Below are 25963 nucleotides of genomic sequence, written 5' to 3'. Positions count from 1 at the left end.
TCCGTCATATTATTCTCATCATTGTGTCCTGCCTCTGAATGAAGGGCACCACGGTAGCATAGCAGTTGGCATGACGTTTTTTACAGCTTGGGACATTCTGGATTTCAGAGTTCAATTCCCATGCCCTCTGTATGTTCTTCCTGTAACTGTGTGGGTTTCCTTTGGGTGCTCCGGCATACTGGTTACCAGGGTAATTGGTCATTGTAAGTTGTCTTCTGTTTAGGCTGGGGTTAAATCGGTGGCTCGTTGGGCTGAGAGGGTCTGCTTCGCACTATTTCATTTCATTTTCATTTTTGAAATCTTTTTATTGGTACATAATCTTTTACAGCTATAAAATGATACAAAACTTCAACAGATTAATATGTATACAATTAATAAAGCTGAAGAAAAAAAAGCTGATCGTAATATATAAAAATGGAATTTAAAAAAAAATATATATAGGAAAAAGAAGAACCCTATCTAACTAGGAAAAAAACCCACATTAACTACAAAAAAGGGGAAAAAAATAAATAAATTCCTTACCTAACAGCAGTCTCCTTGCATTGGGAGTGTTTGATGTGGAGTGTAGGAAAAGCTTTAACTTGGTTCTAACATGTGCTCGCCCATTCTCTGGGAGTGTGTGACGGTAACTTTATTCCAGCTGCCCCTGCCCAGGGAATGTTTGATGGTATTGGAACAGAGTGTAAAATTGTTATTTTCTGGTAGTTTAACCTTTCCTATGCTTGCTTGTATTTTTATATAAACATCTATATACACATAATAATTCAGTGAATTTTCCAGCAATTGTTGAATATCACCATTCAGTCATGGCTGATCCTCTTTTCCCATCCTCAGCCTCCTTGACAGCCTTCTCCCCATAACCTTTGATGCTGTGTCCAATCAAGAACTGATCAAGCTCTGCTTTAAATACACCCAATGAGCTGGCCTCCACAGCTGCCTTTGGTAATAAATTCCACAAATTCACCACCATCTGGCTAAAGAAATTTCTCCACATCTCCGTTTTAAATGGATGCCCTGCTGTCCTGAGGCTGTGCCCTCTTGTCTAGATTCCTCCACCATGGGAAATATCCTTTCCACATCTACTGTCTAGGCCTTTCAACATTCGAAAGGTTGCTGTGGGATTCACCCCTTTCATGGGTTAATTGCTATTTTTCTTTATTCTCAGCTAGTTTTTGTATAAGACGACCATGCCATTTTTGGTCTTTCTTTTTTAAATTACTTTCAAATCAAATCAAAATCAATCAAATCAACTCAAGTTTAATTATGATTCAACCCACACAAGGATACAGCTGAATGAGACAGTGTTGCTCTGGGGCTAAGATACAAAAACATACAGGCACATTCAAAATAGCGAGAAAGTGAAAAAAGAACAAGGTTATGCAAGAAAACACATTCTTACTATAAGACCCTGAGTGGCATCCTGCAAGTTTATGGTTTCCAGCTGTCTAGCCTGTAAATTCATGGATGCAGCACTGGAGGGCAGCATCGACGGGAGAGGCCACCCCCAAACAAGCGTGGACACCATGCTGCGCCACCTCCGGAATTTCCTCACCTGAACTGCAGCAGCAGGCAAGCCCAAGGCTTGAGGCCTAGTCCTCGCTACAACCACGAATCAAGGTGACGCTGCAGCCTCACCACCTGTCTCATAACCAAACAAGGGAAACAGGCCTGCGGCAATCAATGCCCAACAGGGTCTTGCGACCGCAAAAGACGTGTTCAAGATTGTCACTCACGTTTTCACTGCATGCTGCCTTCGCTCTCAGACTCTGGTGCCTTCAAGTAACATCATTCTTCGTTCTTATAACGCTTAATAAAACGGCTGAAAGCAGCAAGTTTTATGTCTCATCATTGATTCTGGAGAACCTCTGGATCACTGAATCAGCAAATCCAACAATGAGGAATGCAGAGGGTGCTATTACCCGGCTTTAACGTATGCTGTCGCATCTCCTGGGAATGTGTGACTTGATAGTGTAAAGGGAGTTTTAACCCATGCGGTCTCTGTGCTGGGAATGTTTGATAGGACAGTGTGGAGGAAGTTCTGTCCTTGTTCTAGGAATGTTCAGATGTTAGGAGACAAAAGCTCAGAGCCATCTTGAAAATAAAGGTTCCCATCGCTGTTGGTAACGAGTTTGTACAGTCTTTTCATGACCATGGGGGTTTTCTCTGGGTGGTCCAGTTTCCTCCTACATTCCGAAGACATCAGGGTTAGGGTTAGTAAGTTGTAGGCACGCGACGTTAGCACTGGAAGCATGATGACACTTGCAGCTACGGCACCCCCCAGCACATCCTTGGACACAAACACATTTCACTGTACGTTATGAAGTTTCGATGTATGCGTGACATGACTATTCAATATTGAATCTTTCTGAAAGTTTAGCAATCCTTTTTTCCAGAGGTTGTGGTTATTAAGTGAGGTTCATGGGAAGTTTGAAGATGGTGGGAATTGAGGGAAACAGGGCAGAAAATGGGAGAATGATGGAGAAAATTCGAAGGGTAAAATGGTGAATTCGCTCTGCTCTCTTGCACTGAACTTTAAATGCTGTGAAGTTTATGTGACCAGGAAAAAGAAGCGGGCAGGATAAATTATTGCAGGAACTACAAGCGTCAGCTGTGGTGGCAGCACGTTTAGGTGAAGGAAAACTGATCTGAAACTTCAGCTGCCTCACAGCTGTACCTGCTCATGGGGAAGGCTTTGGGGAGTAAATTCTGAGGGAAGAATCCGGAACTGGAGTCCCTAAGACAGTCCTACACTGAGTTCGACACTGACTGGCAATGCCTACAATGCCGCTTGGTGCCAAACTGTATCGGTCTCTGCCGTTGCTTTGGGTTCATGAGATGCATGGAAAGGGGGAGCTTGCAGCATGGGGAACAGCTCCCTTTCCATATCGTACTGCTCTGGCATGAATACTGACTTCAACTTAGACAGCTAGAATGCAGCAGCCATGGTCAATCCCGACCAGCGAAGTGTCTCCTCTGCTACGGTGAATAACGTTGTACTCGTATGTGTCCAGTGGAGATTACAGATGCATTTCCAGAATCAGAATGAGAATCCGGTTTATTATCACCGGCATGTGACGTGAGATTTGCTGTTAACTTAGCAGCAGCAAGCAGTTCCATGCGATACATAATCTAGCAGAGAGAGAGAAAAACAATAATAAGAATAAATAAAATAAAATAAAACATAATAATAAATAAACAAGTAAATCTATTATGTATATTGAATAGATTATTAAAAATGTGCAAAAACAGAAATACTGTATATTAAAAAAAGTGTCCAAAGATTCAATGTCCTTTTAGGAATCGGATGGCAGAGGGGAAGAAGCTGTTCCTGAATCACTGAGTGTGTGCCTTCAGGCTTCTGTATCTCCTACCGGATGGTAACAGTGAGAAAAGGGCATGCCCTGATGCTGGATGTCCTTAATAATGGACACTGCCTTTCTGAGACACCGCTCCCTAAAGGTGTTCTGGGTACTTTGTAGGCTAGTGAACAAGATGGAGCTGACTAGATTTACAGCCCTCTGCAGCTTCGTTCAGTCCTGTGCAGTAGCCCCTCCATACCAGACAGTGATGCAGCCTGTCAGAATGCTCTCCATGGTACAACTATAGAAGTTTTTGAGTGTATTTGTTGACATGCCAAAACGCTTCAAACTCCTCAGAAAGTATAGCTGCTTTTTTTAGCGTGTCGCACCAGGCAGTCAGCCATTCTTGTCTGGTGCATGGTATCAGGATCGGTCTCCTTTCAGATTAACTGGGTCACGATATGAACGTTCCTGACTTGACCCTTTTTTACAAGGCCGAGTGGCTAGCTTGGCACTCAACGTGGCACGGATGGAAAGCGTGCTCGGGGGTGGCCCGACTTGGATTTGAACTCAGGAACCTTCGCTCCTGAGTCTGGTGCTGATGCCATTGTGCCACCTGTTAGCCAAGAAGTATAGCCACTGTCTTTTCTTCTTTATAACTATATCGATTTGTTGGGACCAGGTTAGATCCTCAGAGATCTTGACACCCAGGAACTTGAAGCTGTTCACTCTCTCCTCTTCTGATACCTCTATGAGGATTGGCGTGTGTTCCTTCGTCTTACCCTTCCAGAAATCCCCAATCAGCTCTTTTGTCTTACTGATATTGAGTGCCAGGTTGTTGCTGTGGCACCACTCAACTAGTTGGCATATCTCACTCCTGTCTTGATTTGGTTGAGGCTTTGATTCTTAACAGGTTGAACAATTTTCCATCTGAGCGAGTCCTGATGTACACACCTTTGTCCAAATTATGGTCCATTATTTCCAAAACCAAATCAAGAGAGATATGTGTCAGGGAGCTTCTGTATGCAGACAACTCAGCCCTGGTTGCTACTGATGTTAACGTTATTCAAGAAATTGTAGGCTGCTTCTCGTTTGCTGCCAGTCTTTTTGGTCTAAGAATCAATGTCTCCAAAATCAAACTTTTGTCCCAGTGAGACCCAACCACCAGTCATATCGGTCAATGGGGTAGCGCTGAAATGTTCTGAATCTTTCACATACTTGGGAAGCGCTGTGACCAACAACAACTCATCAGATCTGGAAGCTGAGAGGAGGATTCAATCAGCTACAAAAGTCTTTGGTGCTTTGCAGAAGCGACTTTGGTCTCGCCACGACATTAAAATGGCAACCAAGGGTCAAAGTGTATAACACAGCTGTTTTACCATCTCTGCTTTATTCAGCTGAAACAATGACATCATATTGGAAGCACATCAACAAAGTGACCAAGACACAACTCGGGCATTTATGCCAAATATTACCCATCAAGTGGCAAGAGAGGGTACCAGATGTGGAGGTGCTCAAACGTGCTGGTACAGTCAGCACAGAATCGCTCATCACAGCTTCCCAGCTACGTTGGACCGGTTGTGTCACAAGAATGAGTGATGATCGTTTTCCCAAAGCTGTTGTCCATGGTGAGCTACGTGAAGGAAAGAGGAAGCATGGTGGTCAGAAGCTGCGCTACAAAGACGTGCTCAAGCTCCATATGAAGAACACTGACATGAATGTCAACACCTGGGAGAAAGATGCTTCGGACAGAAGAAGATGGCACTGCATTGTCAAGAAGTCAATCCCAGCTATCGAGGAGAAAAGGCAGAAGAAATATGAAGCAGGTCATGAATGCAGGCATTCAGTGCTAGACCAGTCAAGTCACAAATGCAACTGATGTGGGAGACAGTGCCAATCCAATGCTGGTCTTGTGGTCCATAAACATGCCTGCGGAGACTAAACTCTCAGCACAGTCAACATCGAAATTGATGGACAGCTGAAGAAGAAGAAGATATCTCACTCCTGTACGCCCTCACGTCACCACCTGAGATTCTACCAACAATGGTTATATTGTCAGCAAATTTGTAGATGGTATTTGAGCTATGCCTAGCCACACAGTCCTGTGTATATAGAGAGTAGAGCAGTGGGCTAAGCACACACCCCTGAGGTGCGCCAGTGCGCCAATCAAAGTATTTGACAGTTCTTTGAGTGGCGAATAATGAGATTAAATAAGTTTATAAGAAGAAGAAAAGTAAGAAAATATGAGAGAAAAACTGGTGAACTAAATTGATAAATTAGTTTATTATTGAGTTACAGTGAGAAACGTGTCTTGCATACCATTTATACAGACCAACTCATTACAACAGTGCATTGAGGTATGATAAGATAAAACAACCACAGAGTGCAGAATAATGTTTTGGAGTAAAGAGAAGATGCCAACAGTGTATCTGGCCTTTACTGCATTTCGGAGTTTGTCTGATGTACATTTCTTGCCCTTTTTACATTGCAAATTGACTAGTGTTCAAAGTTAAATCATGAGTTGTAAGATACCTTAGGGTGTACCGTAGATGAATGTTTATCAGGTATTTACAACCTGAGACTACCACTTAATAAACCCAAGCTATGTGAAACATTGAAATAAGTGCACTGCTGAAAATGCCACGTTCACTGAAGATTAAATTTGCTGCAACTTTCAGTGAGTTGAGCAGCATCTGTGAGAGGAAAGGAGCTGTCCACATTCTGTGTTGAAAGCCTGAATCAGGACTGAAACACAAAATGTTGGAGGAACTTAGCAGATCAGACTGTATCAATGGAGGGGAATAAATAGTCAAAGTTTCAAGCTTTAGACCAAGAGGGCAGAAGACACAAGAAGAGGGTGGGGAGGGCAAAGAGTAGATGCTGACTGAAGCTGGCAGGTAACAGGTGAGACCAGGTACGTGGGAAGGTGAGGGATGGGAGAGGGAAGATGAACTGAGGAGCTGGGATGTGATAAGTGAAGGAGGTAAAGTGCTGAAGAAGGAGGAAACTGAGAGGAGAGCAGAGTGGACCATGGAAGAAAAGGAAGGAGTCGGGGAACCAAAAGAAGGTGATGGACAAGTGAGAAAGGAGCCAGAATGAGGAATGGAAAAACAAAAGAAGCGGGAGAAATTGATGTTCATGCCGGAGCCTCAGGTCAGAGGCTACCAAGATGGAATATGAGGTGTTGCTTCTCCAACCTGAATTTGACCTCATTGTGGTTGTAGAGGAGGCCATGGATTTTTCCGGACTGAGAGGGAGATGGGAGAATCTCTTCTGTACAGGACTGAGAACGATGAGCGGAAAATCTCTTCTGGTGTGGGCTGAGGGGAAAGGGAGAATCTCTTCTGTTCTGGACTGAGAGGGGTGAGCGGAAAATCTTTTCTGTTGTGGACTGAAGGGGAGAGGGAGAATTTCTTCTATTCAGCAGTGAGAGAGGGGAAAATCTCTTTAGTTATGGACTGAGAGGGAATATGGGATGGTCTCTTCTGTTCAGGAGTGAGAGGGAGAGGGAGAATCTTTTCTGTTCCAGACTGGGAGGGGTGAGGGGAGAATCTCTTCTCTCCAGGATTGAGACGGAAGGGCGAAAATCTCTTTGGTTCGGAACTGAGAGGGGAGAATCTCTCTTGTTTCAGACTGAGGGGGAAGAAGGGAGTTAGCCAGTGTAAAGAGAAGCAGTGAGACAGGAGTCTGAGGTGAATGACGAACTGAGGAGGGAGCGTAAGAAGACATATTGTCTCACTCCACATTAAAGGCCACAGTTTCCTTCATCACAAGCACACACGTACTGACGAAAAAGGCCAGCAGGGATGCTGCCTTTGTCATTTCCCTATCAATTCAGCTGTAAAGTCCTTGAGACATGATTAATTTCACAAGCTCTACGCAACAGATTCAGTGTTTCTCTTCACACAGACGGGGCTGATACAGACAGCGAGATAAATGTGTTGGAGCATGCAGTGGAATTCAAGTAGGCATCTCTCTCCCTGTCTCCCTCTCCCTCTCCGTCTCTCTGCTTCTGTTTCTGAATCCATCTCTGTCTCTGTCACTCTCTTTCTCTTCCTCTGTCCCTCACACTCCCTCTCTCTTTCTCTTGCTCACTGTCCATCTTTCTCTTCCCTCTACAAATACGGCCCAATTCATCGGAGGTAAAGCCACCATTGAGCACTGTCACAGAAAAGCAGCATCCATCATCAGGGACACCCACCACCCGGGCCACACTCTCTTCTCACTGCTGCCATCAGGAAAGAGGTACAGGAGACTCATACCCCGAAAACCAGGCTCAGCAACAGTTATTACCCTTCAATTATCAGGCTCTTGAGCCACAGGGGACAACTTCCCTCAACTTCACTTGTCCCATCACTATGGACAGCCACAAACTATGGACTCACTTTTAAGGACTCTTCATCAATGTCCTCTTTGCTTATTTTTTCGTTATTATTTTCTTTTGTACTTGCACGGTTTGTTGTCTTTTGCACACTGATTGTTTGTCCTGCTGAGTCCTGTCTTTCATTGATACTGTTGTGTTTCTTAGATTTACTGTGTAATTTATTGTAATTTACTGTGTTGGCGCGTGGTCAAGCGGTTAAGCCATTCACCTAGTGATCTGAAGGGCGTGTTGTGTCCTTGAGCAAGGCACTTAACCACACATTGCTCTGCAATGACACCAGTGCCAAGCTGTATGGGTCTTGTGCCCTTCCCTTGGACAGCATCGGTGGCGTGGAGAGGGGAGACTTGCAGCTTGGGTAACTGCCGGTCTACCACAAAAAAAAAACCTTGCCTGGGCTTACGCCCTGGAAACTTTCCAAGGTGCAAATCCATGGTCTATTGATCCTAACGGAGGCCTACTACTGTGTATGCCTAAGAAAACGAATCTCAGGGTTGTACATGGTGACATATATGTACCTGGATAATAAATTTATGTTGTACATCAAAACATACAGTGAAACATTAACAACCAACCCAACCTAATGATGTGCGTGGAAGCCAGATACCTAGAGAAACTCACATGGTCAAAGGAAGAATGTAGAAACTCTTAATGGTTATCAATTTATTGTAAAATGAACTTTGGGGTTTTGTAGATAAATGAAAAAACAAGTCTTTACTTACAACTTTGACCCCCATTTAATTAAAAACATAGAGTCCCATTTCAATGCAAAAGCCACATTGGCCATCAGAATTGAACCTGTGTCTCCGGAATTGTGAGCTGGCAGCTCCCACAGCTGCACTTCCTGTATCTAAACAAATTGTGAAAGATGAACTGTTCTTCCTTCGGGGAAGATTTAAAAAATCTGATTTCTCTTTTTGTGCTCTTGTAGGTTGTAAAGTTACAGCACCATGACCTGTGGAGAGGTAATGAAGCCCAGGGTTGTGTCTCAATGAAGGAACTTTGGCAGTGAGTCTCCTGCTCTGGGCAGAAACCAGGCTGTTCAGAAGCCTGCGCCCGATCTGACAAGCCGAAAGTACCACGACGAGATGGGGAGAGACTTCTACCTGCATCTTCTCCTGGCGTGCCTGGGCGTTGCCCAATGGAGTCACTTCGCCCTTGCAAGAAATTCCACGGGCTCTCAGCTGCCTGGTCAATCTCGACATGGGATGGGTGTCAAAGGTCAAGTGCTTAACCGATCCAAGCGCGGCTGGGTGTGGAATCAGTTCTTTGTGATAGAAGAGTACACAGGCCCAGATCCTGTGCTTGTTGGCAGGGTAAGTCTTCATCTCACTCCTCCCAGACAGTCACATCCCCCACCCTGGGCATTTTTCTTTCTCTCTTCTCCTATTGAGCAGAAGATACAAAAGCCTGAAAGCATGAACCATCAGGCTCTAGGACATCTTCTAGCCTACTGTAATAAGTAGGGGTCCACGGACCCCTCACTTAATGGTAGTAGCCCATGGCATAAAGAAAGTTTGGGAACCCCTGCCCTAGGGGGTTCCTTCACAGATTCTATGGTGTTCTATGTTCTATATCAGTACAGCAATATACAGGCCCTTCAGCCCATGATCTTGTGCCGACTTTTTAATCTGTTCCATGATTAATCTGACCTTTTCCTCCCACACAAACTTCCATTTTTCTTTCATCCCTGTGCCTATCTACGAGTCTTATTTGCCTCTGTCACCACTCCTGGCAGAGCATTCCATATACCCACCTCGCTATGTAAAAAAAAACTACCTCTGATATCCACTCATTCTTTCATCCAATCACCATAAGATCATGCCCCCTTGTGTTAGCCATTTCAGTATTGAAAGATGCTCAGCTGGTGCTCAGTCTATAAATGGTATCCTTCTGGAGAAACTATGTTGTATCCTTTCCACGGTTAAGTATATCCTTTCTGAAGTATGATATTCTGAAATGAATGGAGTATTTCTGAAGCATTCTGCCAAAGGCTGACAAATAAATAAGTTCTCACAGACTTACTTTTGCATTCTGCTCCCCTTGAGATAAAAAAACTCTGAAGTAAATTAGGAGAAAATGGGAAGATTATGATCACTGTTCCCTCTGAGCTGCGCAGGTGTGCGGCCGCGCAGTAGCTGAAATGCTCCCATGCACATAGCCTTTGTTGCTACCCAGCTGGAATTTTCGTTTATATCATGCTTTGTAATGATGCTGCGCAGTTTTCAGGCCGCGTATAAACTTCCGGCTCAGAGCAATGGTTGGTCTGTGCAGCTGTAAAAAACAATTAGAGGGAACATTGATGATGGATTAATCCTGCCAATCTTCACTCTGTGGTCCGTGAATCAATGCAACGTCTCCCTTTTGGCAAGAAACGTTACTTATGCTAAACATCTGCTGATTCTATACCTCACTTAGCCTTGATGATTGTACTGGGTGTTAGAATTCTGAAGAGAATCCCTGTTTTGTTCCAAATTCAAACGTGCAAGTGCAGATTAATATTGCTGGATGTAGAATGAAGTAATAAGGACAAAAGAAAGCAGTAGAGCTGATACAAACTCAGGAGACTAGAATACCTTTAGGTATTTACAGATCTTTTCTATATTCATTCAAGGTATTGGTTTATTATTGTCACATGTACCGCGATACAGTGAAAAGCTTTAGTTCTGCGTGTTCTCTGGCTGGATCATACCTTACATAATTACACTGAGGTCACAGAATATCATACTGCAGTTGCAAAGGAAGTGCAATACAGGTCGACAGATTAAGTGCCAGGATGAGATTGACTGGGAGATCAAATGTTCATCTTTTACCATTTGGGATGACTATTCAAAAGTATGATAATATGGGTTTTCTAATATGGAGGCATATAGCGTAACGGTTAGCACATTTTGCAATCTCAGTGACCTGGGTTCAATCCTCGCGCTGCCTGAAGGGAGTTTTGTTAGTTCTCCCTGTGACTGCGTTGGTTTCATTTGGCTGTTCCAGTTTCCTCCCACAGTCCAAAGATGTACCGATTCGTAGGTTCAGTGATCATTGATAATTGTCCCATGATTGGGCTAGGGTTAAATCGGGGGTTGCTGGCCTATACCGTGATGTATCTCAATAAATAAAAAAAATAATTTGAAGGTGATTGGAAGGAAGTATAGGGGGAATATCAGAAGTAAATTGGGTACGTTGAACACACTGCCTGCATTCCCTCTATGTAAAATTAACATGTGACAATAACAAACCAATTACCAAAATTACTAGTGGGAAGTCCCTGAGATCATTGCTTCGGCTTATAGTCTACATTAACGACTTTGGTGAAAGGATTGATTGCTCTGTAAATACAGTTCTGGAGGATGCCAAAAAAAGCAATAAAATAAGTTATAAGGAGGACACTAAGAGTTTGCAAAGGAACTCTGAAGGATGAATTGAGCAGACAACATTTGATAGACAAAGAGTACAATGTATTAGAATGTAATGGGAAGAATACAAAAGGAGAATAATTAGAGAGAAGCTAAAAAAGAAGTATCTGGGTAGATGGATGAAAGTGCAGATGGATGGATGAATGGAAGTGTGGATGGTTGGAATTATGGTTCATTCAATAGATGGATGAATGGATTGATGGATGGATGGATGGATGGTTAGCTGGACAGATGGATGCATGGATGGATAGATAGATGGACAGATTGTCAAGTGGATGAATGGATGGATGTAAATGTGGATGGTTGGATTTATGGATCATTTAATGGATGAATGGATGGATGGATGGGTTGGTGGATGGATGGATAGATGGATGGACAGATGGTCAAGTGGATGCATAAATGGATGAATGGATGGATGTAAATGTGGATGGTTGGATTTATGGATCATTTAATGGATGAATGGATGGATGGATGGGTTGGTGGATGGATGGATAGATGGATGGACAGATGGTCAAGTGGATGCATAAATGGATGAATGGATGGATGTAAATGTGGATGGTTGGATTTATGGATCATTTAATGGATGAATGGATAGATGGTTGGAAAGATGGTCAGATGGGTGGATAAATGGATGGATGGACAGATGAAAATGGGGATGGTCGGATGGAAAGAGAGACAGATGAATGAGAAATGGATAGATGGATTCACTAATACCGCCTCTTTCCCTTTGCAGCTCCACACTGACCTGGACAGTGGAGGGGGGAAAATCAGATACATCCTCTCTGGTGAAGGAGCCGGGACCATCTTCGTCATTGATGAGAAAACAGGGAACATCCACGCAACTAAAACGCTGGATCGAGAAGAGCGTGCTCAGTACACCCTGATGGCACAAGCTGTGGACCGGATAACGAACAAACCCCTAGAGCCCCCCTCTGAGTTCATTGTTAAAGTCCAGGACATCAATGACAATCCTCCTGAATTCCTGAACGGGCCTCATCACGCAACTGTGCCGGAGATGTCCAATGTAGGTAGGTGCCTTTTCTCCAGGGTCCCAGTGCAGACACATTAATTGGATTTTCATTAGTTCGCAGAAACAACGTTAAGTGAAAATAAAACCCTGCAGATGCTGAAAATCTGAAATGAAAACATAAAATCCTGTTATTATTATAGAGGCATAGAAAAATACACCTGTTGTCGAAAATCTAAAATTAAAAAAAAACATAAAATCCATCAGTTGTTAAAAGTCCAAACTCGAAAAAAAAGGAAATCCTGCAGTTGTAAAAAACCCCAAATCTAAAAATGTTAATCTTGCAGCTGTTGAAAATCCAAAATGAAATTTTGGTAATACTCTGCAGGTCAGGTGACATACACAGAGAAGTAAACAGTTCAAGTCAATGATTTTTTTAAAACTTGAAACAGAACTAGAAAATTTGTATTTGAAGTATAGTGCAGGATAGAAGAGGTGTTCATTGGGAGAGGGAAGATTTTAAAGATTAGCTTTAATTGGTCACATGTACTATACATTGAAACATTGAACCATACAGTGAAGTGTGTTGTTTTGCATCAATGACCAAACAGTCCAAGGTTGTGCTGGGGGCAGCCCACAAGGGTTGCCTTCCCTCACCTTACCAACATAGCATGCCCACAAGCTACTAACTGTAACCTGTACGCCTTTGGAGTGTGGGAGGAAACCAGAGTACTCGGAGGAAACCCACACTGTTATGGGGAGTATATACAGGTTCCTTACAGACGGCAGTGGGAATTGAACCCCAAATGCTGATCGCTGGCCTTGTAAGAGCATTTCAGTAACTGCTATCTGCTGTGCTGCCCACATTACAGTGCCAGACATTAAGGTCATATTAGAGTTATAGGGTCATAGAGAAGTACAGCACAGAATCAGGCCTTTTGGCCCATCTAGTCCATGCCAAACCATTCAAGCTGCTTAGTCCCATCAACCTGCTCCCGAATCATAGCCCTCCATACCTCTCCCAGTCATATAGCTCTCCTGTTAAACATTGAAATCAAGATTGCATGTAGCACTTGGGCTGGCAGCTTCTTTCCACTCTCACCACTCTCTGAGTAAAGACATTTTCCCTTGTGTTCTCCTTTCATGCTTAACCCATGACCTCCAGTTGTAGTCCCACCCAAACTCAGGGGAAAAGCCTTTTTGCATTTATCCTATTTATAACCCTTATAATTTTGTATACCACCATTAAATTCCCCTCAATCTTACATTCCAAGGAATAAAATTCTAACCTATTCAATATAACTTACAACATATATAAATTGTGCAAAAGTTGAATAATGCGGTTGTGTTCATGGGTTCATCAACCATTCAGGAATCAGATGGCAGAGGGGAAGAAGCTCTTACTGAAATGTTGACTGTGTGCCTTCAGACCCCTGTACCTCCTCACTGATGGCTGTAATGAGGAGAGGGTATGTCTCAGAAGTTGAGGGTCTTTATGATGGATACAAGAAATCCAAATCAATGCTGGAGGAACAGGTCAGGCAGTATCAGGCAGTATCAGCAGGTCAGGCAGTATCAGGCAGTATCAGGCAGTATCAGCAGGTCAGGCAGTATCAGGCAGTATCAGCAGGTCAGGCAGTTTCAGCAGGTCAGGCAGTATCAGGCAGTTTCAGCAGGTCAGGCAGTTTCAGGCAGTATCAGCAGGTCAGGCAGTATCAGGCAGTATCAGCAGGTCAGGCAGTATCAGCAGGTCAGGCAGTATCAGCAGGTCAGGCAGTATCAGCAGGTCAGGCAGTATCAGGCAGTATCAGGCAGTTTCAGCAGGTCAGATAGTATCAGCAGGTCAGGCAGTATCAGGCAGTATCAGGCAGTATCAGCAGGTCAGGCAGTATCAGGCAGTATCAGCAGGTCAGGCAGTATCAGGCAGTATCAGGCAGTATCAGCAGGTCAGGCAGTATCAGGCAGTATCAGCAGGTCAGGCAGTATCAGGCAGTATCAGGCAGTATCAGCAGGTCAGGCAGTTTCAGCAGGTCAGGCAGTATCCGGCAGTATCAGCAGGTCAGATAGTATCAGCAGGTCAGGCAGTATCAGGCAGTTTCAGCAGGTCAGATAGTATCAGCAGGTCAGGCAGTATCAGGCAGTATCAGGCAGTATCAGCAGGTCAGGCAGTATCAGGCAGTATCAGCAGGTCAGGCAGTATCAGGCAGTATCAGGCAGTTTCAGCAGGTCAGATAGTATCAGCAGGTCAGGCAGTATCAGGCAGTATCAGCAGGTCAGGCAGTTTCAGCAGGTCAGACAGTATCAGCAGGTCAGGCAGTATCAGGCAGTATCAGGCAGTATCAGCAGGTCAGGCAGTATCAGCAGGTCAGGCAGTATCAGGCAGTATCAGTAGGTCAGGCAGTATCAGCAGGTCAGGCAGTATCAGGCAGTATCAGGCAGTTTCAGCAGGTCAGATAGTATCAGCAGGTCAGATAGTATCAGCAGGTCAGGCAGTTTCAGCAGGTCAGACAGTATCAGCAGGTCAGACAGTATCAGCAGGTCAGACAGTATCAGACAGTATCAGCAGGTCAGGCAGTATCGATGGAAATGAATAGACAGTTGACACTTTAGGCCAAGCCCACTTTTCAGGACCAATGATGGATGCTACTCTCTCTAGGCATCGGCTTTTGAAGACGTCCATGATGGTGGGCAGGTTTGTGCCCGTAATGAAGCTGGTTGAGACCTCAACCCTCTGCAGCTCCAGTCAATCCTATACATTGGAGACTTCATTCCAGACAGAATGCCCTCCACCACACATCTGTAGAGAATTGTTAGTCATTGGTGATTTGTGAGAGTGCTTGGAACACTGTACGAGAACCAGAGATTCATTTGATAATATATCCACTGACCTTTTTTATATTCATAGCAACTTGTATTTGTTAATATATTTATTCAATACACCAACTCTAGAGTATTTCATTGTAACTGGACATATATCCACAGCACATGAAAATGCCATTGAATTTACTGGAGTGATCTCAGGGGCTTGGAGTAAAGCAATATAATGGATAGCGTAGAGAGATTATGATTCTCTATAGAACCAATACTATCCCTATCCTGAGAGTGTATGAATATTACAGTACTGTACATACAAGCTATATAGAAGTACCTAAGGCTTAGAGTAGAACGTAGAACACTACAGGCCATTCAGCCCATAATGCTGTGCCAACCTTTTAACTTACTCTAGGATCAATCTAACCCATCCTTTCCCAAAGCACTCCATTTTTCTTTCATCCATGTGCTTATCTAAGAGTCTCTTAAATATCCCCAATCTTTCTGCCTATGCCATCACCCGTGGGAGTGCTTTCCATGCATCAACCACTGTCTGTGTAAAAACGACATGCCTCTGACATCTTTCTCCCATCCCCACTATTCTTTCCTTCAATCACCCTAAAATTATTGTATTTTCCTTGTATTAGCCATTTCCACAACTTCTCTTAAATGTTGCAATCAAATACACATCCACACTTCTGCTGGAAGCTTGTTCCACACTTGCCCCACTCTCTGATAGAGGGATACAGATCTCCCCTCATTCTCTTAAGCGCCAGTGTTTGTGCTGTGCTGATCGTGGATACAAACGACTCATTTCACTGTACGTTCCGATAATTTGATGTACAGGCAGCATCTATACAGAGGAATAAACAGTTGACATTTTGGGGCCAAGACCCTTCATCAGAACCCTTTTATTGCACTCTTGATACTGCACTTTTGATAATTTAATGTGCATGTATCAAATACATGTGGCTTTCTGTTTTAACATGTTCTACAAGATCTTTATGATTTTCAACTCCTCTGCATTTCCTGTGCTATGTAGGCTTGCTGAAGTCTGTTATCATTGTTGTTAATCTTTTCTCTAATTGCTCCATTGCCTCTACATCCTTAGAAAAGTTCAAACAGACTCGAGGGCCGGCACTTTCTGAAGCCTTTCATAGCAGAGCTCTTGTCTTGCAGCGATGACAGGTGGAGGTGCAAGGGTTTGACAGTATGATGAATGGATATTCCTTCATGCACCGACTCAATTCATCACTTCCCCACTCGCTGTTGACAATGTGATCATCTCCTCTCTCTCCAGGTACCTCGGTGATTCAAGTCACAGCCACAGATGCGGATGATCCGTCCTACGGTAACAGTGCCAGGCTGGTCTACAGCATTCTGGAGGGTCAACCGTACTTCTCAGTCGAGCCTCAGACAGGTACGGGCACCAGCCCCTCAAACCGGTTGACAGATAAAAAAACTGATCGACTAGGATAGAGCGAAACAGACTCGGATAACCAACATACAGCACAGTGTGGCCCTTCAGCCCACAATGTTGTGCCAACATTTCAACCTACTCTAAGATCAATCTAACCCATCCCTCCAACTTAAACCCTCTATTATTCTATTTGCCTATCTTAAATATCCCTAATGTATCTTCCTCTACTGCCACCCCTTGGCAGGGTGTAAAAAAAAACGACATCTGATTTCCTGCCTATCTGTTGACCCAGTCACCTTAAAGTTATGCTCTCTCATAGTACCCATGTCTACCCTGGGAAAAAGTCTGGCTGCCCACTCTTGTCTATTAAGTCATCTCTTGCTCTTCTTCACTCCAAAGGAAAACATTATTTATTTAATATTTCAGTAATATTTGAGTAATATTGTAAATATATTTGATTAAGTATTCCTTGTTTAAGTAATTCATTATGGGTTATATGTAAAGTATGGAATGGCATATGTTATTTTGCCACCACATCCTACGTGTGCCCCTCGCTTAAAGTAAAAATGAAGTTAGACGTGTTATTCCTCGCTCCGTGTTTCTGCTTTCAATTACTTTCATGTTTTGGAGTCAGGAAACATAACAGAAAAACCCTAGCTCGTGCATTAGACGTGCTCTCTAATCCAGGCGGCGTCCTGGTAAACCTCCTCTGCACCGCCTCTGGAGTTTCCCGTCCATCAGTGCGGATTATCTTGTAGTGTGTGAATAGTGCTGGCACGGTAATGAGAGCAGCATGGTAGCATAGCGGTTAGCGTAACACTTCACAGCGCCAGTGACAGGAGATCAATTCATGTCACTGCTTGCAATGGATTTGCACATTATCCCCCCGTTTTCGCCGGGTGCTCCGGTTTTCTCCCACACTCCGACGACGTGCGGGTTACTAGGGTCATTGGTCACATGAGTGTAGTTGGGCTGACTGGGCCGGAGGGGTCTGCTACCATTCTCTATCTCTAAATAAAAAATACATAAATATTCCTAATTCCACTGCTGGTAATGAGTTAATTGGTAGAAGAGTTTATTATGGTCACAGGTACTTAGATACAGCGCCATCCACGAGTCTCAGGAACACATATATACAGCTAGGGTGCCTAAGACCTTTGCACAGTTCTGTATTTGTCAGAGTCGAGAGTGATCTGTAAATCTGGCGGGAGTGAAGGATGTTGGGAACGGCATGTGTGGGGCGCCGTGGGAGGGGTGTGGGACGGGTGGCAGAGAAGCAGTGTCAGCGGCAGAGGTGAGACAACAGACAAGATGATTTGATTCCAAACAATCGGTTTATTGATCATTACAAAATGTCTCTCTGATGCTTCCTGCTCCCTCCCCTCTCCCTTTGCCTTTTCCGAACCATGATTCCCCTCCCCCTGCCCCCTTCCTACTCTCCATCCCCACCAGAGACCAGGGTTATCATCACTCACATGCATCATGAATTTTTTTGAGTGACGGCAGTACAGCGCAATATATAAAATTACTACAGTACTGTGCGGAAGTCTCAGGCACCCTAGCTATATATATGTGCCTAAGACTTTTGCAACAGCACTGTGCAGTGAAAAATTTTCTTTTATGTGTCATCCATGATTCCAAAGCATGAATACATCAAGATATCAGAAGGGACAAGTAATAACAGAATGCAGAATGAAGTGCTGGGGTTACAGAAAAAGGGTAGTGCAGGCAGGCAATAAGGTAAAAGGGCCACAGCAACATAGACTGAGAGATCAGGTGATCATGAGTCCATCTTTATCATACAAGAGTTGACCTTAAACCTGCTGTTTCGTGCTTTCAGGCTTTTGCTTGTACTTCCTGATGGAAATGGGGAGAAGAGAAAATGTCAGGAGTGAAGGGTCATTTATGCTGACTGCTTTCCAGAGGCAGCAGGAAACGTAGACGCAATGGTGGGGGGGTTGCTGGATTTCAGAGAATATAAAACACTGAATGGTACAGGGCCTTTGGCCCACAATGTTATGCCAACCTTCACTCCTGTATGACCTTTTAGTTTTCTATTTTCGGGAGCGAAACAGGGCGTCACGGTAGCGTTGTGGTTAGTCCAACACTGTTAAGGCTCGTGATGTTTCGGAGTTCAGAGCTAAGTTCCGGTGCTGTCTGTAAGGAGGTTGTACGTTCTCCCCTTGACCACGTGGATTTCCTCCAAGTACTCCGGTTTCCTCCACAGTCCAAAGACGTATCTGCTAGTAGGTTAATAATTGTCCTGTGATTAGGCTGGCGTTAAATAGGAGTGTTGCTGCGTGGTGCGGCTCCTTGCACCAGAAGGGCCTGCTTTGTGCTGTGTCTCCAAATAAATAAATACTGACGCAAGGTTGGTGACTGTCAGTCTGAGTTCCAGGTGAAACTTGAGGTTTTAAACCCAATATTTCTGCAGAAAAATCGGAAAACAGGGAACGCACTTTTCTTGTTAGTAGCACAAGTCCGATGTTCCTCTATCTCTCTCCTTCCTGTTTTGGAAGCCTCTATCACTTTTTTCATCATATCAGAAAATTCCTCACAACTTCCCTCTTCCATTCTGTTTTCTAAACTCCCCATTCCCCTTTCCCACACTGTACTCTCATACCTCTCCTCTTTCCCACTCTATTCTCAACAAAAAAGAATGCAGTAGTCTAAAGTGAAAAGGAAATTTCCAGAAATAACACCCTTGATGTCTGTTAATTGAGTTTCTGTTGGAACTGCAGGCATAGTTTGTGGGCAAGTTTCTGTCTAGCTTTTAAATTCATTGAATGAAATGGGGCATCAAGTTACTCAGTTATGGTACAAATGTAAAGCAATTTTTAAATTTTTTTAAACAATTTTATATCAAGCTGGCCTCCAGGGAACTGTACAACAATCTCTCAGTTACATAATTTATTCAGATGTGGGGAATGGGACTAATTTTCTTTTCTGCTTTGCTCTTGAAAATGTACTTTTTGCAGTTTTGTCTAGACTCATCAAAAAATTAATCTCCAGGGTTCAGTCATATTCCAGTGAAATGAGATGGAAAGGAAGATTTGAAAGGAAGGATTTATTCTATTTCACTGCCTTATGGCATCCCTGTTCACTAATGTACTTCACCTGCAGTATAGCACCTCCCTAGCATGTATCGTGCTCATTCGAGGATGAATGGCATCTCCTGTGCATCAGAAAATCCGCAGTACTGTTTAAATTGATGCAGCCAAAATAATGGCACCCATTAGAACAGAGGGATCCGGGAATACAGATCCATAATTCCTTGAAAGTGGTATCACAGGTAAATTGATTATCAAAGTACATGTATGTCACCACGTACAACCCTGAGATTCATTTTCTTGCAGGCATTCTCAGGAAGAAAAACACAATCGAATCACTGAGAAACACAACAGATATGCAAAAGACAACAAGTTGTGCAAATACAAAAAGAAAAAATTATAACAATAGATAAATAAGTAATGAATAACATTGAGAACATGAGTTGTAGAGTCCTTGAAAGTGAGACTGTAGGTTGTGGAATCAGTTCAGTGTTGAGGTGAATGAAGTTATCCCTGCTGATTCTGAAGCTTGATGGTTGTAGGGTAACAACGTTTCTGAAATTGGTGCCTGTTTCAGCACTCTGGTGCTCTATGACTCAATGATGTGCTGGGATTTGATCTACATTGTCAATATCTGGAATCACTTTCATTTTCACTAACTGAAATATCATAGAATTGGTGAAGCTTGTTCTCCTTCAGAACTAGTAAGCTCCTAGAGTTGATTCAGTCAGCTCTGAATGGATGGATTGATACAAATGGTGGAGATGCTGCCTCAAGTTTTAGCAACTCAATTTGATCCTGACATCAGGTGCTGTCTATGTGAAGTTCACATATCCTTACAGTGACAGTATGGGTTTCCTTCCATATTCCCCAAGGACGCATGTGTTGGTAGGTTAATTGGCCACTGTAAGTTGCCCCAAATGTGTGTCTGAGTGGTGGAACTGGGTGTAGTTGTTGAAAATATAGCAAGAAAAATAAAAATTATTCATATCAGATTGGTGTTCAGGAGTGGCTGATGGTTTGCACAGACTTGACCTGTTTCCATATTTTTCTGTGACTCTCTGACTCCATCCTCTTCAAGGGAATTACAGTAACTTTTCCTCTCATTTTCTTCCTAGGTATAATAAGAACGGCTCTTCCAAATATGGACCGAGAGGCTCGGGAGGAGTACCTCGTGGTGATCCAGGCAAAGGACATGGGAGGCCACATGGGAGGTCTCTCCGGAACCACTAAAGTGACGATAACCCTCACTGATGTGAACGACAATCCTCCAAAGTTCCCTCAAAGTAAGGAAGCTTTTTGATACCTTTGCAACCCCACTGGGTATTGACTGGAAAGGGATGAACAAGAGAGATAAGCATGTGCCCTGTCAGAATCAGAATCAGCATTATCATCAGTGAAACGTGTTGTGAAACGTGTTGTGTTGTTTGTAGTAGTCGTATAGTGCAAGATGCAAAAATCGCTTTAAGTTACAAAAATAAACAAACTGTGCAAAACAGGAATAGCAGGTTCATGTGTTCAGAAATCTAATGGTGGGAGTGGAGGGTTTGCAGCCCCCTCTACCTTCTCTGGACAGTAGAGACCAGATAAGAAGATGTTCCAGATGGGAAGGGTCTTCAGTGATGGATGCCACCTCCTCGAGGTGTCATCTCTTGAGAATGTCATTGATGGTGGGGAGGGTTGACAGAGTCTACAACCCTCTACAGCCTCTTACGATCCTGCACATTGGAGCCTCCACACCAGGTGGTGATGCAACCGGCCAGAATGTTCTCCACTGCACATCTGTAGAAATTTGCTCGAGTCTTTTGTGATATCAAACCCCTAATGTATTGTAAATCTCCTTAAACTTTAAATGAAGTAAAGCCATTGGCGTGCCTTCTTTATGACTGCATCAATGTGTTGGACCCAGGATATGTCCACCAAGATGTTGGTGGACAGGAACTTGAAACCACTGACCACTCATTGAGGACTGCTGTGTGTTCTCTCAACTTCACAAGTCTGATAAAAACACACACTGCTTCATTGTTCCATGAACCCTCAAAGTTCATTGTCAAGGTACATATAGGTCACCATAAACAACTCTGAGATTTGTTTTCTTGCGGGCGTACTCAGTAGAATCTGAATAATCTCAATATGCATTTGAAGTAGCTGGTACTGCTGCCAATGGACTGGAGACAGTACAGAAACAGTCCTCTGGTTAATGACAACCTGCTCTTCTGCCTGGTCCAATCTGCATGCACCTGGACAACAGCTCTCCAAACCCCTCCCCCCCCCCCATCCATGCACCTATCCAAACTTAGGTGCTACAGTCTACCACTTCCACACTCGCACCACCCCGTGAGTGAAGATGTTTTGGTTCTTTTAGCTTTTGCATTTATTATTGTCACAAGATACAGTGAAAAGCACGTCTTGCATGGTGATCATGCAGATCAAATCATTGCACAAAGCATTGCATTGAGCTAGCATCGGGTAAAACTAACAATCTAGGATAAAGTCATCCTTCACCCTAAGCCTATAACCTATAGTTCCAGTCTCACCCAACTCGAGGGGGAAAAGCCTGCATGTGTTTCCCATATCCCTCAATTTTGTATACCTCTGTAAGAAGTCACATCCTTCTCCTGTGCTCCAGGAAATAAAGTCTTAACCTATTCACCTTTTCCTCAAGTTCTGGCAATTTTCTCTGCATTCTTTCAAACTTACTCTTCTTTCCTTTAGGAGGGTGACCCGAAGTACACACAGTACTCTAAATCTATAAGATCCCTAGCATTATCTGAGGGATCCATGGACCCAGGTTGGAAATCCCTTCTCTAAATTCAGCTTCACCACCGTACAGGGAGCATTGCCATGGATTTTGTCCTGGAACAGCCACAATCCCCTGATTCAAATGCAAGGGCTTATGTTAACTTAATACTTGGCAGCAACTATTTTCTTTCTGTCTTATGTCCTGCATGTGCTTGCTGGAGGATTGCTTGGGTATTTAAAATTCTGCCTCAGTCAAAAGAACTAAAGAGAAACATAGAAAATAGGTGCAGGAGTAGGCCCTTCGGCCCTTCGAGCCTGCACCGCCATTCAGTATGATCATGGCTGATCATCCAACTCAGAACCCTGTACCTGCTTTCTCTCCATATCCCCTGATCCCTTTAGCCACAAGGACCATATCTTACTTCCTCTTAAATATAGCCAATGAACCGGCCTCAACTGTTTCCTGTGGCAGAGAATTCCACAGATTCACCACTCTCTGTGTGAAGAAGTTTTTCCTCATCTCAGTCCTAAAAGGCTTCCCCTTTATACTTAAACTGTGACCCCTCGTTCTGGACTTCCCCAACATCGGAAACAATCTTCCTGCATCTAGCCTGTCCAATCCCTTTAGAATTTTATACGTTTCAATTAGATCCCCCCTCAATCTTCTAAATTCCAGTGAGTATAAGCCTAGTCGATCCAGTCTTCCCAGGAATCAATCTGGTGAACCTTCTCTGTACTCCCTCTATGGCAAGAATGTCTTTCCTCAGATTAGGGGGCCAAAACTGCACACAATATTCTAGGTGTGGTCTCACCAAGGCCATGTACAACTGCAGTAGAACTTCCCTGCTCCTGTACTCAAATCCTTTTGCTATGAATGCCAACATACCATTTGCCTTTTTCACTGCCTGCTGTACCTGCATGCCCACCTTCAATGACTGGTGTACAATGACACCCAGGTCTCGTTGCATCTCCCCTTTTCCTAATTGGCCACCGTTCAGATAATAATCTGTTTTCCTGTTCTTGCAACCAAAGTGGATAACCTCACATTTATCCACATTAAATTGCATCTGCCATGAATTTGCCCACTCACCTAACCTATCCAAGTCACCCTGCACCCTATTAGCATCCTCCTCACAGCTAACACCGCCGCCCAGCTTCGTGTCATCCGCAAACTTGGAGATGCTGCATTTAATTCCCTCATCTAAATCATTAATATATATTGTAAACAACTGGGGTCCCAGCACTGAGCCTTGCGGTACCCCACTAGTCACTGCCTGCCATTCTGAAAAGGTCCCGTTTACTCCCACTCTTTGCTTCCAGTCTGCCAACCAATTCTCTATCCACATCAATACCATACCCCCAATACTGTGTGCTTTAAGTTTGCACACTAATCTCCTGTGTGGGACCTTGTCAAAAGTCTTTTGAAAATCTAAATATACCACATCCACAGACTCTCCCCTATCCATTCTACTAGTTACATCTTCAAAAAATTCTATAAGATTAATCAGACATGATTTTCCTTTCACAAATCCATGCTGACTTTGTCCGATGATTTCACATCTTTCCAAATGTGCTGTTATCACATCTTTGATAACCGACTCTAGCATTTTCCCCACCACCGATGTCAGACTAACCGGTCTATAATTCCCCGGTTTTTCTCTCCCTCCTTTTTTAAAAAGTGGGGTTACATTAGCCACCCTCCAATCCTCAGGAACTAATCCAGAATCTAAGGAGTTTTGAAAAATTTTCACTAAAGCATCCACTATTTCTTGGGCTACTTCCTTAAGCACTCTGGGATGCAGACCATCTGGCCCTGGGGATTTATCTGCCTTTAATCCCTTCAATTTACCTAACACCACTTCCCTCCTAACATGTATTTCCCTCAGTTCCTCCATCTCACTAGACCCTCGGTCCCTTACTATTTCCAGAAGATTACCGTAGATTCCGGATTTTAAGCCGCTACTTTTTTCCCACATTTTGAACAGCTTTGAACTCTGCGGCCTTTAATACGGCGCGGCTAATGCATTATTTTTTTTCATGCCGCCAAAAACATTTTGCCTCGTAACAGTAGACCAATAAAATTGATGAGTAGTTCACAGAGGTCCAATGAAATTGTACGATAAATCAAGCGCACTTTCACAATTAAATTATTGTAAATCAGTCATTTGTACTCACCCTCATCAACATGGAAAACACTCGAAGAAAAGCATTGTGCTGCCTTTATGGCAGTTATTTAGTTTATAATATTTTCGCTTAGTAATTCATTTGTTAGTTAAAGTTAGAAGTGTTTTAACTATATTTGTTTTCTGTACTACATCGCGGGATGCTATGACGTCACACCCGGTTTCGCCGCGTCTTGTGGGATACCGGTTTGCGATAAACGGGACGGCGGGGGGGAGCGGCGGAGCGAAAACGCTGCTTTTAAGTTAAAGGCGATCAATAACTTTTCCTGGTAGGCTGCAGTATATATATTTTTTACCAGTCGTTAGGAGATATTGGAATGTTGTTCAGTAAAGAAGTATACGCAACGTATATTTAAAAGTAGCCGCGTTACAGGCACGGTTCGATAAAAAGCATTTGCAATATGTATTTGTTTATGTTACCATATGGATTTAATTAAAAGTTAAAAAATCCTCACGTGTAATATCTTTCTGTGTAAATATCTCATATTACAACGTGGGACACCTGCGGCCGAAAATCCGGTGCGGCCTAAAATCCGGTGCGGCCTGTACAAGTAAAAAATTGATTTTATTTCTAAAATTAGAGCCAGCGGCTTTTAATCAGGTGCGCTCTGTAGTCCGGAATCTACGGTATTTATGTCCTCCTTAGTGAAGACAGAACCAAAGTAGTTATTCAATTGATCTGCCATGTCTTTGTTGCCTATGATCAATTCACCTGTTTCTGACTGTAAAGGACCTACATTTGTCTTGACCAATCTTTTTCTTTTCACGTATCTATAAAAGCTTTTACAGTCAGTTTTTATGTTCCCTGCCAGCTTTCTCTCATAATCGTTTTTCCCTTTCCTAATTAAGCCCTTTGTCCTCCTCTGCTGCACTCTGAATTTCTCCCAGTCCTCAGGTGTGCTGCTTTTTTCCGCTAATTTATATGTTTCTTCTTTGGACTTGATACTATCCCTAATTTCCCTTGTCAGCCACGGGTGCACTACTTTCCCTGGTTTATTCTTTTGCCAAACTGGAATGAACAATTGTCATAGTTCATCCATGCGATCTTTAAATGCTTGCCATTGCATATCCACCGTCAACCCTTTACGTATCATTTGCCAGTCTATCTTAGCTAATTCACATCTCAAACCTTCAAAGTTACCCTTCTTTAAGTTCAGAACCTTTGATTCTGAATTAACTATGTCACTCTCCATCTTAATGAAGAATTCCACCATATTATGGTCACTCTTACCCAAGGGGCCTCGCACAACAAGATTGCTAACTAACCCTTCCTCATTGCTCAATACCCAATCTATAATGGCCTGCTCTCTAGTTGGTTCCTCGACATGTTGGTTCAGAAAACCATCCTGCATACATTCCAAGAAATCCTCTTCCTCAGCACCCTTACCAATTTGGTTCACCCAATCTATATGTAGATTGAAGTCACCCATTATAACTACTGTTCCTTTATTGCACGCATTTCTAAATTCCTGTTTAATGCCATCCCCAACCTCACTCCTACTGTTAGGTGGCCTGTACACAACTCCCACCAGCGTTTTCTGCCCCTTTTTGTTATGCAGCTCTACTCATATCGATTCCACATCCTCCAGGCTAATGTCCTTCCTTTCTATTGCGTTAATCTCCTCTCTAACCAACAATGCTACCCCACCTCCTTTTCTTTCCTGTCTATCCCTCCTGAATATTGAATATCCCTGGATGTT

At 43.4% G+C, this 25963-nt stretch overlaps 1 protein-coding gene across 3 annotated transcripts in view; it reads left to right on the top strand.

Annotated features, from left to right (window-relative positions):
- Positions 1–25963, top strand: part of LOC140740855 (cadherin-11-like) — a 249554-nt gene that overhangs the window by 110446 nt on the left and 113145 nt on the right. For all 3 annotated transcript variants that reach the window (XM_073070420.1, XM_073070418.1, XM_073070419.1), the window contains exons 2-5: positions 8612–8996; positions 11824–12118; positions 16169–16288; positions 20457–20624. In XM_073070420.1, coding sequence (XP_072926521.1) covers positions 8769–8996; positions 11824–12118; positions 16169–16288; positions 20457–20624 — 811 coding nt within the window. In that variant the 5' untranslated portion in view covers positions 8612–8768. The remainder of the gene's footprint in view (positions 1–8611; positions 8997–11823; positions 12119–16168; positions 16289–20456; positions 20625–25963) is intronic.

The sequence above is a fragment of the Hemitrygon akajei genome, chromosome 17, assembly GCF_048418815.1.
Source record: "Hemitrygon akajei chromosome 17, sHemAka1.3, whole genome shotgun sequence".
In the NCBI taxonomy this organism is placed as follows: Eukaryota; Metazoa; Chordata; class Chondrichthyes; order Myliobatiformes; family Dasyatidae; genus Hemitrygon; species Hemitrygon akajei.
This window is presented reverse-complemented; position numbering and strand designations above follow the sequence as displayed.